The sequence below is a fragment of the Gossypium arboreum genome, chromosome 13, assembly GCF_025698485.1.
Source record: "Gossypium arboreum isolate Shixiya-1 chromosome 13, ASM2569848v2, whole genome shotgun sequence".
Taxonomy (NCBI): domain Eukaryota; kingdom Viridiplantae; phylum Streptophyta; class Magnoliopsida; order Malvales; family Malvaceae; genus Gossypium; species Gossypium arboreum.
This window is the reverse complement of record NC_069082.1, coordinates 97,032,318-97,049,723: the sequence shown is the minus strand read 5'-3', so window position 1 is coordinate 97,049,723 and position 17,406 is coordinate 97,032,318. Positions and strand designations below refer to the sequence as shown.

Here is a 17,406-nt window from a genome sequence, read left to right as displayed (position 1 = left end):
AACTAATTGAAACGCGTTAGTCAATCTGCAACCATTCAACCATTACTGTCTGTAGCAATGAGTTGATAATACTAATGTTAATTGCATCACTTGGTTAATGATACAATATAACTTAATTACTACAGCTGTATTTAAAAAAAAAAAAAACTTTATACCCAAAAAAAATCACTTTCTAACTAGCATCGTTCTTTTTATAAATAAATTATAAAAGGATAAAACTTGTACAAACAAGTCATTTATCACTCCAATTCATATTTGAACAAAGGCAATTTGAAGTAAACAAAAAAGAAATGTAGAACAACTATGTAAGTTATTAGTTACTATGGTACAGTACAGTAATGATTTAATGACTAGAAGATTGGTAATCATATGAATAAAGTTACAATATTGAGCTAAGATAAATGGCTAAGGTTGATTTCATGCAACTCAAAGCTTAAGTTACCTGTACTCGGGAATGATTGTAGGATACAAGTATGTATCCAGCTCACTCTTTTCAGGATCATACCCTCCTATTCATATTTAAATGTGTTGGACGTGTACTTTAACCCAAAAAAGAGTCTTAACAGATCAAAATTTGAAAACATACAACACCTTTAAGCTTTAACTCCCTTGAAAGAAAATGAAAGAATCCTGAAGAGTCCATCTGGGTTATCTGCATGTACCTATTAAGAAAATAAAGCAAGTTCAACATTACTAAAAATCTCGCACTAAGGAAAATAGCTCTGCATCAAACCTAAAATTACAAATGATACAACTAGCAACTACCAGAACTATTCAGCAAATATGAACCAAGTCAACCCATGATTATAGGGATTTGACCCTCCAAATCCATGAAAAAGATATACCTCTGTTAGACATCTACCCATATCCAACACTTGTAATCATGTCCAACGAACATGGTTCTGGCTAGATGCTTTACGTATGTTCTTGCTATGTAAAAATGCAGCTAACCAGACTTCCAAATGTTCTAATGTGCTAACTGGAAAACGAGAGCTCTAGAGCAGAAAAGTTGCACATTTTTTGTTTTTCTCTTTTTCACAGGTTACACAAGTTTTTTCTATATAGGTTGCATACTTTCAAGCAGCCTGGACATCCCTTTTATCTCTTGACGAGAGTGATTTTTAGAACACTGTCAAAATTAGACATCATAGTGGGATAGTATAACCTTCTTCTTGAAAAGCTGTGACATTTATTGGGTTAACACACTTTATTGAGCATGAAACTCAGTAATACTTCTTACATCGTAGGTTCTACATCAACATCATTCAAACACCAAAGATGCAACACGATAAGAAATGGGTGTAAATCCAGGCATATGTTATGTGCAAAGGAGAAAACATAAAGTAATTAAAGCATGCACAGAGCAATAGATGTACCCAGTGTCCAGCATCTTCAAGGACATGCATCTCTACACCACCGCCCTCATCAGCAGCAGACTCTTCAGCAGCATGAATTCGTTGAAGATCTTCAAGGGCCCATCGATGCAAACTCCTTTCTGCTTTCAAAAAATTAACATGCACACCACGAGGTAGATTTTCCACCACTTTCCTGTAATTATGCAGCCAAAAGAAACTTAGAATAAACAGTTGAAAGCTCTTTTCAAAATGAGAACAAATTTTACTTCTTATTTTTATGTTTATCATTTGAAATATTTAACATATAAAAGTAACATAACAGACACCAACATTCAGTCTGAATATGGACAAGTAAAATAAAATCCAAACCACACCCTATAGCTTAATCCAGATAAGATTACCATAAATTTGTTTCTTCATAGGACTCGTACATTTCTGAAATCCCTTCAAGGTCAAACACCCACGAGAAACTTGATGATGAAGAACTAGCAGCACCAGTTGGTCGAAGATTAGTGACAACCCACTGAATTAATAAAACCAGCCAAAATTTGAGAAAAAGAAATATGATTTAATCCGAGAAACATGACAAATAAAGTCAAAATCAAAGATGAAGATGGTATTCTTCTGCTCTTTATTTTTTTTTCTTCTATAACCAACACAAAAATACACCCGACGGTATCTAAAAGAACTGAGAAACAAAAATTATACAGATAGCCAATTGAAGTGACAGCTTATAAGCTTCATTACCAAATCATGTGCTGGATATACAATGAAAAATATGTATGTAGTAAGTAGAGCTGGCAATATTGGATACAATACGAGCCGAATAAACATGCATGCAAAAAATAGCTAAATATACAAGAAACAAGACATAACATTGAAAAGAAACACAAACGGGACATGAATACACGAATGCATAAAATATATGTAATACAAATTATTACCATGTTAAATTTTACATAAATATAAAATACTTTTAACACGATAACAAGACATGGATGCACGAATTTAAAGTAAGAATGATGTAAGCATTTCAAGAAGTTAAACATATATTTCTTTTGGTAGAATTGTAGACAACCCGCAAATTTGTTTAATAACAACGTCGTCAAATATTACTTAATACACATGGGAAGAGTGAAAACTAGGAAAAAATTGGGGGCAACAAAAATATGACTTTATCTGAGAAACATGACAATGAAGTCAAATGAAAGATAAAATGCTGTTCCTTCCCTTTTTTTATTACTTTTTTATGGTCATTAAATCATCTCAAAAACTAAATATGGCAATATCTAAAAGTACTGATAACTGATTGAAAGTCACAGCTCGCAGCTCAGGGCTTCCTTACCAAAAGATGCACTGGAGATAGAATGATAAATCAGTAAACAGAAAGAATGGTGTAAACAATTCAAGAAGATCACATATTTTATGCAGAGTATCTGGCTTATACATAACAGTTAAATCACAGAAGAAGCACTAGCAGCAAGACAATATCATTTCAATCCTGAACAGGGTGCAACTTCAATCAATGAAACGGCCATGAAAGACATTTTTTTCCTTTTTTTTTTCTTTTTTTTGAAAGGTCATTACATACAAATTCATGCGCCCTGCCTACTAACAAGCAAATGCTTAACAGACTTTACAGGATAATGGCAAATGCTAGTTTCGAGGATCTCATAGAATAGGGCACAAAGATATAAAAGTACCTCCAATTGTAATGCTGCACATTGAATGAACATATTGTATTAAGTCTTCAAGAAGAGAATCTATAGGTAACAGATTTAACTATATTGACAGGCATCCAGATACATTAGCTTTATGTCATCAATATTCAAAAGGTAGGAGGTTCTGAAAGCTACTCCTACTTCCATCTATGTTAGCATCTTACACTGTTAACCCTGAGACAAGATCAAGCTGTTTTCTATAAGATTGCCAAAAATCTTGTATCATAGAAGGTTGTGTATGTGTGTGCATGTGACTTATTTTATTTTTTGGTAGTGCTTAGCAGAGGTGGCAAATAGACAATTTGGGCTAGTTTATCTTGGGTTCAAGTCACATCAAGTTTGATTGTTTCCTGTGCGGGTTGTTCTCAAGTTGGGTTGTCCAGAGTTCAAGCAGGTTAGGGCCAATTCTGTATCATTTATAGTCTAAATTTTAGTTTTTAATAAATTATATATTATATATACATGCAAATATATTTCAATTACATCCATATAAATATATTTATAATATGCAAATATAAGTTTTAAAATTGTTAATTAGGTTCAATAACTTAATTTAATAATTATAGTTTAATTTTAAATGTAATTATAGAAAAAAAATATAAGTTTAAAATATAAAAATTTTGTACCAATCAGTATGGGCCAGTACACACTAAAAGTTGGCATTTACTGAAACGGGTCAAAATCTCAACAGAAACGGAACCCAAACTACTTGGTACCAGTATGGTACCGAGTACCATGTTTATGGGTCAAAATCAGAGAAACAGGTGTATTTGAATATATACAAGGATATAAGTTTTTTAGGAAATTTTGAAATGGTTCAGAGGCTTATTTAGTAATTTAGCCATTATTTAAACTATTCTCAAGTCCTCTATCTTTAACATGCTTAAGTGGTTCATAAACGAAGTATAGCCAAACAGGATAACTAGAGTAACTAAAATTTCTCATAACCAAAAATGAAAGCTAAACTACTAAAGGGTATCTTTTTCCTATGACATGTTTGCATTTGCATAAATCTTGAATGGACTAAAATAGCAGAATAAGAATGTTCCGCCCTCCAAAGAGAATGTAAATGATCAAGAAAATCAATTATATACTTGATTTTTAGATCATATAGCACATCCATGATGGTCAAGTATTTTCAGATCATATAGCACATCCATGATGGTCAAGTAGATTGCCCAAATTGATGTGCCTTATTTAAGACGATCTAAATAAAGGTGAAATTTTGTTGATTACAAAGAAAAAAAAAAAGAGCAAATTTTAGTTACTTAGCAAAGTAGAAAACTACATCCACGCTTTTGTCGACAAATTAAGCTGAAACCAATGTTGTCAAGGGCAAAAGGCACATTCTAAGCACTACAACACTTATAGAGTGCAAGGGAAATAAATACACTCGCTTGAGTGAAGGTGCAGTAAGTATTTTTGTATGTGTCTATGCATATATGAAATAGGCTAAAAACATGACACTTCGGATGCCGAACCTGATCAAATGTGCCTTGCCTGAGGCGCAGCACCTTAACAACACTGAATGAGACAATATATTACATTGAACACATTTATTAAAGAAATGAACATGTAAATAAAGTGCTGTAGTATTTCTCCAATCATATAATAGCCGTTGATGGTGACTAGACACCAAACATAAATAATAGGCCCACTATATATAAAAACTATAAAGGTTAATATGAGTATGAAATGAAGTAATACTCCAAAGGAGCCCCACACTTGGTGATTGTGGAAAAAAAATACCTGCGCAACATCCTTTGAGAACCCTTCCTGAATTAGAGCATTCACAATGTCCCTCTTTGAAGAAACCTGCCTCAAATAAAATTGTTGCAAGTTTAGAGCTACATACAAGAGAAGGAAAAGAACAAGAAAGTATTTCTCTTTTTCTGAAGATGGAATGCAGGAAATGCAAAATAGCAAATTGAAAATACAAGAAAATGATATATGGATTAGTTTAATTATTTCAGAAAAAGATGGTAACTATATCCAGGTACAAATGAACCAGTAAATAGAAAATTTAAATCTAAGATTAGGGATGAAAAAAGAAACAGAAACAATTCTATCTGAAGAGGTTTTACAAACAATATCTGCATGATGAGATCATATAACGACACCTAGCTTCAACAAAGGGACATAATTAAGAAAAAACCATAAAAAATCATAATAGAGGCTCAAGTACTGTAGGTTGCCCAACCTATTAGCAAATAATATTCAACTACAATATGGCTTCCCAGTGCGTTTGGAAGACTATGTATACTAGAGTTACAGTAGCTTATGTTCCTAACCCTTGGATACACATAAACCCAATTTAATCCTAGCCATTTAAACTCTTTAAAGATAACGTACTACTCACATTACCTCTTAAACCATACACAAAAACTGTAAAGATCAAAGAAAACATCAAAATAACCAATATATAGACTGGTTGGGTTCCAATGAAGCAATAGCAAGGCCAAAGAAATCTACAAGGATGCAAATAATTGAATTAAGGAAGTTCAAATCCATCTCATCAAAGATCACACAAGGGACAATGGTCTCAATAGCACAGTTCATATATCAAATGAGAAAATAGATCCACAAAGTGACACAATAAATCACCTCTTTAGGCAATTTTCTTAAGAAAGATATTAGCTTCCCTGGATGGTCCTCGCCATCCTGGCCAGCTCGAACTTTTCCAGGAGTGGCATCCAGAACCCAAGCCTATAGAATTTATAAAGCAAACCGTAAAAGACTGTCAGATTTCAGAATATTTGAGTATATCAAATATGATTCTAAAAATATTCTATCCCTAACTTTAAGGCTGTACAATATTATTCTGTTTCCTAGCGTAAAGTTACCTTAGTTAGGCTAACTATGTGTATAAATATGTATGTAATCTCTTGTGGAAAATATAATAGAAAATATCCTGTTTTTCACATGGTATCAGAGCCTGTTATTTAGCCCGATTTCTAGGATTTTTTAGCCGGTTTCTTTAGCTTGTTTTTTTTTTTTACTCCCAACCAGTCCTCAAGTCTATAGAACTTGTTCGGACACAACATAACCGAAATCATCAAGACCAAGAACACCGGGAGGCTCGAAATTTCGTAAATAACTCAAATCCAATGAGTGAGTTTGAGAATATCCAAGTAGCCTACAAAGCTAAATGGAAAAATTATCTGAAATGGTCCCAACCGGTTCGTACCTTCTTGAAAGGAAGAGGAAAGTGAGTCACTTACTCGGAATCGGACCTAAAGAAGGGACCCTAAGTTTGATGCTTGGGATGAACAAGACTCTATGGTAATGTCTTGGGTATGGAACTCTATGATGCCGTAAATCGTTGATACATGCATGTTTCTTAACACATCCAAAGAAATATAGGAAGTCGTGAAGCGGGACTTATTCTAAAGTTCGAGATGTTGCTCAAATCTATGAAATCAAGACTAAGATTTCATCCACCAAGCAAGGAAGTCGATCAATCACGGAGTATTCCAATTTGTTGCAAAGTTTGTGGCGAGAGATGGATCATTACCAGTGCATTCAGATGAAGTGCAGTGAAGATGCAAGACTCCTGAAAAGGTTTGTTGAAAAGGATCGAATTTATGATTTTCTTGCTAGACTGAATGTTGAGTTTGATGCAGTAAGAGTTCAAATACTTGGAAAAGAGGAACTACCATCACTAAATGAAACAATTGCAATTGAGCGTGCTGAGGAAGGAAGAAGAGGAGTTATGGTGGAGAACAATCAAGTAGATAGTTCAGCCTTGGTTACTAATGCTGTAAATGAGAGGAGATTTGGCCTGTAGCAGCCAACTAGTGAAGATAATAGACAGATAGAACATACAAAGTCTTTTAACAAGGATTCCGTATGGTGCACCTACTGCAAAAAGGCTCGTCACACTAAAGACAGATGCTGGAAACTCCATGGGAAGACAGACAAGAAACAAAAATTTTTTAGAAAAAGGCGGACAATCAAAGGGACAAGGACGAGCAAATACAGCTAGATGACTAGATAAAAACAATTCTCGTGAATTACCTATTGAATTCAATAAAGAAGAAATTGAGAAGTTAAAAATTTCTTGGGATCATTGGAAAAACTTCTTCAACAGTACTTGTAGTTTGGCCTTTTCGTATATCCTCTCCTCAAAGTTCTAAAGTCTCAAACAGATACCAAAAGTTCTTGGGTCATTGACTCAGAGCTACTGACCACATGACCCACTCCTCACAAAAATTTGTTTCATATACACCTTGTTCTAGTAGTAGAAAAATAACAAGATGGTGATGGTTGTGTGATCACAAGTGGCGGTCAAGGTGATATAGTTATAAACAAAACCTTACTCTTAAAATGTTCTTCATGTTCCAAAATTATTTACCAATCTTTTATCCATTAAAAAATTACCAAAGACTAACAGTAAAGTGGTTTTCTATCACAATCGGTGTCTTTTTCAGAATGAATACGAGGAGGATGATTGGACATGCTTAGGAAATAAATGGCCTATACTATCTTGAAGAATCCAGTGAAAAAGTTAGTGTTCTGAATTCCTCACCTTTATCTTTCATATCCGAGTCTATTAACACCAATAAAGACCAAATTTGGCTCTATCACCTTCGCCTTGGTCACCCATCGTTTAGAATCCTTAAATTATGTTTCCTTCACTATTCAAAGGATTAACTGTTGAAAAATTTCATTGTGATATCTGTGAACTTGCAAAACATAAACGTACCTCTTTTTCAGTAAGCAATAAAAGAACATCCACTCCTTTTACTCTTGTTCATAGTGATGTTTGGGGGTCATCCACTATTTCAAATATTTCTGGAGCTCGGTGGTTTGTATCCTTTATTGATGATTGTACTCGTGTGTCTTGGATTTTCTTTTAAAACAAAAATCGATGTTAGGTCTGTCTTTCCAATTTTTACAACATGATCAAAACACAATTTGGGGTCGAAATAAAAGGTTTAGGTCAGACAATGCCAAAGATTATTTCAATCAATTCCTCTCAACATATTTTCAAGAAAGAGGCATTATACATGAGTCATCTTGTGTTAGTACACCCTAACAAAATGGTGTAGCTGAAAGAAAGAATGGTCACATTTTAGCCATTACAAGAGCCCTATTGTTCCAAAAAAACGTCCCTAAACAATACTGGGGGGAGGCTGTTCTAACTGCTACTCATTTGTTAAATAGATTGCCTACAAAGGTCCTTGAATCTCAAAGTCCTATACAAGTTCTAGCCAAATTTTTTCCTGATTTCAATACCTCCAGTAATCTTACTCCCAAAGTATTTGGCTATGTCGCCTTTGTCCATGTTCATTCTCAAAATAGAAGGAATTTTGATCCACGGGCTGTCAAGTGTCTTTCTTGGATATTCTTCCACTCAAAAAGGGTACAAGTGCTATCATCCAGCCACAAAAATTTTTTTTGTAACAGCTAATGTTACTTTTGCTGAACAAGAAAATTTCTTCACTCGTCCTTATCCTTAGGAGGAGATCTTTTTCACAGAAGATAAGGACAAAGAATTCTTTCTTCTTGACATTCCAACTCCTGTCCAGCAGCCAAACACTCTCATTCCAGCTCTAAACACTCCCATTCCGGCTCCTGTCCAGAATCAAACACTCTCACTCGGACCTTGCTCGCTACCCAACCCGCCTAACTTGAAACAATGACCCCTATACAACCTGAAATCGAGCCTAGTACACCCAAATCACCAAGAGGAATTCAGGACACTACTCGTCTGCATTGGTTTACTCAAGGAAGAAGGCACCAGTGCAAGTTCAATCATCTTCTTCTCCTATACGACCTGAGGTAACTGCTGAACCTACTTTAAATTCTAATACTACAGATTTAGATGATTTTCCCATTGCTATTAGAAAGGGGAGTAGAGCTTGTACAAAACATCCCTTGCACCTATTAATGTCTTACAAAAACTTGTCCCATAACCACAAAGCCTTTCTTACTAGCCTAAATTCTATTTCCATTCCTAAAACTGTATTTGAGGCATTAGAAGATGAGAATTGGAGAAATGTCATAAAGGTTGAAATAGAAGCTTTTGAAAAAAATAAGACATGGGACTTAGCGAAATTACCGGAAGGAAAGAAACCGATGGGATGTCGCTGGGTGTACACAGTGAAATATAAGTCAGATGGTTCTTTGGAGAGGTACAAACCAAGGTTGGTTGCTAAAGGGTACACTCAAATGTATGGGATAGACTATCTTGAGACATTTGCCCCTGTTGCAAAGATGAACACTGTAAGAGTGTTGTTGTCACTAGCTGCCAACCGAGGTTGGAAATTACAGCAATTTGACATCAAAAATGCCTTTTTACACGGTGACCTTGAAGAGGAAGTCTATATGGATGTTCCTCCAAGATTCGGTCCAAATACAAGACAGGCAGTTTGCAGACTAAAAAAGGCTTTATATGGACTAAAACAGTCCCCGAGGGCTTGGTTTGGAAGATTTACCAAAGTGATGCTCAAGTTGGGGTATAAACAAAGTCAAGGAGATCATACTCGTTCAGAAACATTCATCTTCAGGGGGAGTGACTGCTTTATTAGTCTATGTTGACGATATTATTGTGATTGGTGATGATCTAGAAGGAATGGAGAAGTTAAAAAATGCCTAGTAAAAGAATTCAAGTCAAAGAGCTAGGTAAGTTAAAATATTTCCTTGGTATTGAAGTGGCACACTCTCGGGAAGGAATATTCATATCTCAAAAAAATACATAGTTGATTTGTTGACGAAACAGCAAGTTGGGTTGTAAACCAGCAGAGACACCCATAGAGGTGAACCACAGACTCGGAGATGTATTAGAAGATACAGCAGTTGATAGAAGGTCATATCAAAAACTTGTGGGAAGCTTATTTACTTGTCCCATACCGGACCAAATATTGCCTATGCAAGAGGTGTTGTAAGTCGGTTTATGCACAATCCTAAGGAATCACATCTTAGTGCTGTATATCGATTCTACAAGATTACTTAAAAGGCACGCCAGCAAAGGAATCTTATTTAAAAAGGAGAAAATTTAACCCTTCAAGCCTATACCGATGCAGATTATGCGGGATCTATGGTTGATAGAAGATCAACCTCTCGTTATTGCACTTTCCTAAGAGGCAACCTTGTAACTTGGAGGAGTAAAAACAAAACGTTGTGGCTAGATCTAGTGCGAAGTTTGAATTTAGGGCAATGGCTCTTGGAGTTTGTGAGTTGTTATGGCTAAAGATTATATTGTAAGACTTAAAGATCAAGTGGGAAGGTCCAATGAAGTTGTATTGCGATAATAAGTCTGCTATCAATATCGCACATAATCCAGTTCAACATGATCGAACAAAGCACGTTGAGGTGGACAGACATTCCATAAAGGAAAAACTGGACAGTGGTTTAATTTGCACTCCATTTGTGTCCACTGATGAACAACTAGCAGATATACTTACCAAAGGATTGTCTAGAAAGTTGTTTCAGAAATTAGTAAGCAAGTCGAGAATGGATGATATCCACTTCCCAACTTGAGGGGAGTGTCGATTTCGAATATTTGAGTATATCAAATATGATTCTAAAATATTCTATCCTTAACTTTAAGGCATACAAGATCCCTACAATTATTCTGCTTCCTAACGTAAAGTTACCTTAGTTAGGCTAACTATGTGTATAAATATGTATGTAATCTCTTGTGGAAAATATAATAGAAAATATCCTGTTTTTCACAAAGACAAATTATAAGGAAAAGTAATTGGACTTTGGAGACAAGAAAATAAAGAACCAATTGATATATATATGTATGTATGTATTTCAAGTCTATGATTGATTATATAACTACATGATCTTTTTTCCATATCTATATCGAACAAGTTGCAAATACCTGAGCTCTTGTATAAATTTGGGTTCCTTAAACCTCCCCAGATTAGATATATCCACCTTAAGAGATGTGATTAGCACTCAACCAGTGCATCACACTCAACAAGTGCATCTAAAAGACTAAGAACCAATTTGAATTTTTCTAAGGGAAAGAAAAGAACTTACTCTAACTGGTCGTGGAAGTGGCTTTGCTGCTTGTTCGACCATGCTCAGGACAACTGAAAAACAAATAGAAAGCATACAAAAACTATTATCTCTTCAACTAATTATATTTATATCATATATCACCAGAATTTAGTTTATGAACCAATCTAAAGAGTAAAAAGTACCTTTTCCTCCAAAACTATGGCCAATTAGGACACGGGGTGTTATTCTAAGTTGTGCAATCTATTCCAGCAAAAATCCAGAAAATTGTTAATAAAAAGAATACTAAGTCTTAATGTATAAATTTTTTTCTCACATTTCAGGTTCTTTTCAGATACAGAGAAATGGAAAACTACTTTTAAATGAAAGACTTGAATATCAAGGACCTAGTTTATTAGATTAGCTTATAAAACTCTTTATTACTTGGGAAGGAAAGAACACATCTACTGAGATCAAAGCAGCTAAAGAATTATAATTGAGGGATTGAATCAGAGAACAAGGATTATTTCAATTTCTCACTAACAAATGTCATCATCCTTTAAGTTCTTTTTTTCTTTAAAGGAATTTAAGTGATATAAGAACAATCCAAACTTTCCTAGGAAGCTACAATCTAGAAAATCAATCATAAGTACCATAATCAACGGTGTCATGCTTATAATTAAAATCAATAAATTACCAGAAGGAACAAAATTTGGCGTAGGTATGTTCTAAATATTTTAAAATATGGATACAAAGAAGCAAAATCAAATAATTTCAGAATGAAACAGGAGGCATTGAAGCATTCTCATCATTACATCTTGGTTCAATTAATATGTTAATGTATTAAAGCATTTTCAAGAATATATCTTGGTTATCTTAATCAGAATTAACATATTAATTCTGCCTCATTATGGTTCTCTCTCACACAAGCCCATCAACAAAACCAAAATTCAAGGATCACATTGAAGTATAAAACTGACAGTCAGGCTTAAGAACCACGCACTAGTTTTAGCACGTCTAAAGCAGTTGAAGCAACAGTATGTGGACCTCTCTTCTTGATTGATGCTGAGTCACCGTGGCACCGCAAGTCTACCAAAACAAACTGCATCAAGCAAAATACATAAGTACATAAGATTCTTGGCAACATAATAAATTAAACTTCCTAGCAATCCATCTAGCTGCAGTATAAGTAAATAAGGGAGGGGGTAGGAAAGAAAATAAGTAAAAGCCAAGTAAAGAAAGAATATCTCAGTGGCAGCACAATTACATGGGAAATGTCATCTTCACCAATCTAGCTCTAAGGTTAGTCCTCTTCTCAAATATACCAAATAAAAGTTCAGAGTTCATTATCTTTTAACAATCTAAGCATCTTAATCAATTAATTAAATTATTTTCTTTATTTCTAATATATATTTATCACCAAAAAAAAGGCTGACAGAACATGAGGGCATTAAAGCTTGTTAATGCATTATGAAATAATATGGCATTCTCACCCCTACAAGCGTTCCAGATTTAAAAAAGAAAAAGGATTCTCTTTCTAAGTTTGCCACATGGCAATATAAAAGGGCAACTTCACCTGCACTGCAAGAAAACTGACACCAACCCCATGGTTGGACCACATATAAGGATCCAATAGTTCTCCTACACCAAACTAAGACCAATGATACCACGGTAAGATTCAAACAAACACCTTGGCCTAGTAAAGTAAAGAAAACGTGAGACACTGAAGGATACAACTAAACCAAACCTAAACAGTTAAGATCCTTAGACAGCAATAACTCCACAGGTATTCAAATTGAATATTGCACCCAAGAACCAGCTTTCAGTCACCTTTCATATGCTTTAATTGGATGCTGGTGTACCATTTTCTGTCATTTTATTTTAATTCAAAGGCATAACACAAATAAGGCATTCTGTTCCATCATTGGGTACAGTGGTTGCATGGCATATTAGTGGGTTACTTTCCTAAGTATGCTTTGCATTTTACTGACATGAATTTTCAAGATCTTTAATTTATTGACTTGGCTGTTGTAATTGCCAACAGTTCAACAAAGCTTATAACACTCCTGAAAGACAATGAACCTGTTCTATCCTATGTTCCATTGAAGCCCCAATATACATTGCTTATATCATAAACGCCTAGCACATCATTATGATATGGCATCTCACCAACAATTTTAACTCAGCTTTAGAAGTTAATTCCTAGTAACTTGCATTTTCCAAGTCCAGCCAATGTACAAATCTAAACCAAGTCAAACAATTACTAATACATAAATATGCCCCTTCATGTACCACACAAACTCTTTACTTTGTTTGGTCCTTTTGTTGACTAACATTTAACTTTCCGCCCATTCTAGTTTTCCTTTTGACAATATCATATTTTCTTGTCTCATATTTTCTTAATTCCTTATTATCTTTTTATTGAATTCATTCCCACTTTTTATTTGATATTTTTACAGCCTTTTTCTTTTTAAATATAATAAATACTAATATATGAGAATTTATTTTTTCCAATAATGGTTTCTAACCACAAGTTTTACACATTTGAGAAATGACTTAAGTGAAAGTAATATTATAATTAAAAAGCTATCAAACCATTTTATTGAAATGTACTAACTGCTACTGCTATGCCATTGGTTGTATTTAACTAATGATGGAAGTTTATTGATAATATCCTCATAGTTTAACTCTCAATCTTTTATTTTAATCCTTTTCGGACCTAGCATGTTAAAATTTCAGGATTTTCTTATTTATTTTCTTTCTAACAGTGTCGCACTGAATTTTGATCTAATAGTTTTTTTTCTATCACTTTTTAATTTCTAGTTTTTACCTCGATCCTCAGACTTTTTTTTTTCTTTTTTCTGATTGTCCTTCTCCTTTGTAGCAAGTATTTCTTTCTATTTTGTGCATGTTTCATTCAATTAAAGATTCAAATGAGCCTAACTCTATTTTATTCAAGTTTCATTCAGTAAAAGATTCAAACAACCTTAACTTTTAACAATTTAAGTATCTCAATCAATGAAGTGCATTGCTTCCTTAATTTCCGATATATATTCATCATCCAAAAATAGCTGGCCACAACATGTGGATATTAATGCGTGTTAACATCATAATTTTCAAGAGCCAGGCTACCACATAATCCACTTTAAGCTGATTAAAAATATCCATCATAGAGATGTCATAATACCATCATAAGCTCAAGTAAACTCAAAATGATTATCAATATTGCTATAAGGCATCAAATTTTTGTAAAACTTCCAATAAAAGTCTTCCCTTTGAAATGGGAGACATCAGACATGGGACTTAGTAATGATAAAAAGAAAAAAGAAAAGAAAACCAACAAATTAATTGAATGGTATCACTACACAAAGTTACCAGGAGACTGAAACAAAAACTAGAAAGTTTCATTACCTGCCATGTTGGAAATTCTTGTGCCAGCCGCCGAACAAAAGACCCTGCAACATTTAAAACAAATGTACTTTACAATCCTCTTACTTTTGCATGCAAATTCCAAACAATAATTTTTTTATCTTAAAATATAATGAGATATGTCCAAGAATACAAACAGCAGAGCATCAATACACAAACAGAGCGGAAAATGGACACATCAAAAAGCTCAATATGTTAACTAAATTAAAAAATATTATGTAACTTCATGAAAGAGTTGGAAACAAGATTTTAGGATAACTCAGCCTCTCATGTGGAACAAATGAGATATATGATCACAAAGGAAAAGATCGATTAAATTCCCTAAAGAAGGTGCAAAAATGCAAGCTATGATAGAAAAAGGGAAGCAAAAAACCATGACTTGCATATACATGCATATAAAAAGGTATTAACCAATTTTATATTTGGTGCTTACCCCAGTTCTTTCTGCTACCAAGAATTCCATGCAAGAGAACAGCTGTTGGTGGCTCTGGAATTGACCTGTTCAGTACTACCATAGAGCTCCACTTTACCTGAGTAGGCATTTTTTTTTGCATAAGTTCTCAGAAATTCAAGCAGAAACATCATTTTAAATTTAATGTTAAGAAACAAGAGAATCATATTGAACCTCTTAAATGGAGAAAAAAAGAAAGGCATTTTACAATAACTTCTCATAGTTATCATACACTAAATATTATTATCACCATAATTATGATTATAAAATGAAAATAAAGCCTCATTTATCACGTTAGAATTAGAATATTTTGGAAAGAAAAACCATAATTATTTTTCCCTCGATTGGCAATAGAGGTGATTCTAGTATCCCACTGCATGCACAAAACAACATCTAAAAAAATGGTTTTGCAACAAGCACATCTGATCAAGCAATTATAGCATGCAATAACCACAGAGGGAAGAACTTTAGAGGGTCAGACAAGCTAAAAAGCATGAGGAGGTTTTAACTTTTAAATTTAATATTGAATCCACTTACAAACAAATGATCTGGGCTTAGTATTCACCATATCAAACCAGTGAATGCAATCACATAATGCATCACAAAATCTTATACCAGGACCTATTTTTCATTCCAATTATCTATTCCAAAGCTATAAGACTACAAAATACCGTATTTTAGTAGAAGAAAACATACAAGTTTTCCTTGAACTAGTTCATATGCCTGCAAAAACAAACATAAAAAGCATCCAGTTAAGAACATCGTACTCAAGAACAATGTTTAATTTACACAAAGAGATATTAATCAGCCTCGGAACAAATAAGGATTTACACAAATATATCGATCAATAAAATACTTAAGCTAGATTTGGTTGGAGTATTATTTTTTCCACATGTTTTAGTCCTTGGTTATCTATAACTAATCACAATTGGTAACTTTTAGCCACTCACATGACTGACTTATGGCAAAACTTATCGCTTATTTGAAGAGCTCTTACTTTTTACAAGAGATTTTACTCATCTTTCTAATTGCAGATTTAAATTTATACTAATTACTCTTTAGAAGGAATGTGTTAAATAAGTTTTTTTTTCCTCGTGTTAGTAACCAAGCTCAGCATATTCTCTAAATATTCGAAAAGTTGCGAACTAGACCCTAGTATTAACATCGCTCTGAGGCGGCGGGGTTGTTTATGTATAACAGTTCCCAAAAGTTTCATTTACCAGTATAGAAGACGGGTCGGCTATATCTCGATCACGCCCAAGCCTCTCATTTATCAATGTCATGCATACGCTTCGTTTTCTGCTGTATCTACTCGACCTACCAACACCTATCTGGGAGACCCGAAATGTGTCCTTCGACAGAAAAATAGGAGGAAATCGCCAAAAAGAAAGACAAACAGCATTAATGCAGCTAAAAAAAAATGGATCAACGAAATAAAAAAGAAATTAAAAATTATAATGTTAGTAATGCGAGTAGAATTTACCTGGAAGGGTGGGGAAATCCTAATAGTGGGTCTAGAACTGATGGGAGGAAGCGAATGTAAGTTGAATTGGGAGTATGGTGGAATAAACGGTGGCCTCTCGCCGGGAAAAGAGGCGGTGAAATTCGAAAGGAAGGACATTGTTGAACATGAATGACGGAATGACCAAGAAAAAAGAAGCCGGGACAACTCAGCCCAGCCGGCAGAAACGTGACGATTGAGAATCTCAACAAATTTATAGTAGTTCATCGACTTAATTAATACTCACTAAATTATGCATAAATTTTCATTATGGTCACAGCAACAATTTGATCATCACTCGCTTATTAACTGACTTATGATAGTAATTTTAAATTTTATATCTTTTATCAACTTAACCTTGATCTATATAAAATTATTTAAAATTTTAAAAATTTAAAAACCGAAAATTTTATATGAAAATTTTAAAAAATAAAATATCAAAAATGTTGGTTTTGAAGAAGGTAAATAAAATTTTTATCATTCAATAGATTTCAATAACAAATTAAAAACAAAGTAAAACTAAAAAGAAAAAAAAGTTAGATCATTACAAATTTCTTCAATATTTTTGAAATCAAATTAGTAATATATTCGAGTCAAGTTTCAAGCCATTAAAAATATCCAAAATTGATATTATAGAGACTTGTGAAATCGATTCGATGTCATTTTTTAAAAAGTAAAATATAAAATATACCAAAAATTTTCTTTTTTCAAACTTAATTCAAAATTTCAATTCATTTAAATTATTTTCTAAAACCCAAATTATAAATATAAATTATGTTTTGAATTTTTTCTTTTAATCAAAAAGCCATCTAAGAAAACCAAAGAGGTAAAACAAGAAAACCAATAATTTTGCTTAATATTTTATTCTTTTTATTTTTTAAATAATGGATATTGAATAATTCTATACAAAAATACAAAAAGAAAAATTAGAGTTTTAAAATAATTTTCCTCATTTTCTCTCACTTTATCTATTTTTGAAAATTTTCTTTTCTTTTT

At 33.5% G+C, this 17,406-nt stretch overlaps 1 protein-coding gene across 2 annotated transcripts; it reads right to left on the bottom strand.

Annotated features, from left to right (window-relative positions):
- Positions 1–235: 235 nt before the first annotated feature.
- Positions 236–16,725, bottom strand: LOC108469997 (uncharacterized). 2 transcript variants are annotated; one of them, XM_017771165.2, is made up of 13 exons: positions 16,393–16,725; positions 16,130–16,261; positions 15,606–15,632; positions 14,892–14,988; positions 14,441–14,484; positions 12,033–12,131; positions 11,236–11,293; positions 11,072–11,124; positions 5,681–5,782; positions 4,826–4,891; positions 1,757–1,878; positions 1,377–1,548; positions 236–662 (listed from the first exon to the last, which is right to left on the bottom strand). In XM_017771165.2, the coding sequence occupies exons 1-13, from the start codon at positions 16,636–16,638 to the stop codon at positions 594–596; spliced, it is 1,287 nt and encodes a 428-aa protein (XP_017626654.1). In that variant the 5' UTR covers positions 16,639–16,725; the 3' UTR covers positions 236–593. The 2 variants fall into 2 exon arrangements, with proteins under 2 accessions (XP_017626654.1, XP_017626655.1); XM_017771166.2 differs by having other exon boundaries at positions 16,130–16,240.
- Positions 16,726–17,406: the final 681 nt, after the last annotated feature.

Bases quoted from the DNA above. Each gene is read 5' to 3' on its own strand.
- LOC108469997 (XM_017771165.2), bottom strand. From the start codon at position 16,638: ATGAACTACTATAAATTTGTTGAGATTCTCAATCGTCACGTTTCTGCC. The intron at 14,989-15,605 runs GTATGTTTTCTT...ATGCCTACTCAG, and splicing joins AACTAGTTCAAGGAAAACTT to GTAAAGTGGAGCTCTATGGT. The intron at 11,125-11,235 runs GTACTTTTTACT...TTTGTTTTTCAG, and splicing joins CCATAGTTTTGGAGGAAAAG to TTGTCCTGAGCATGGTCGAA.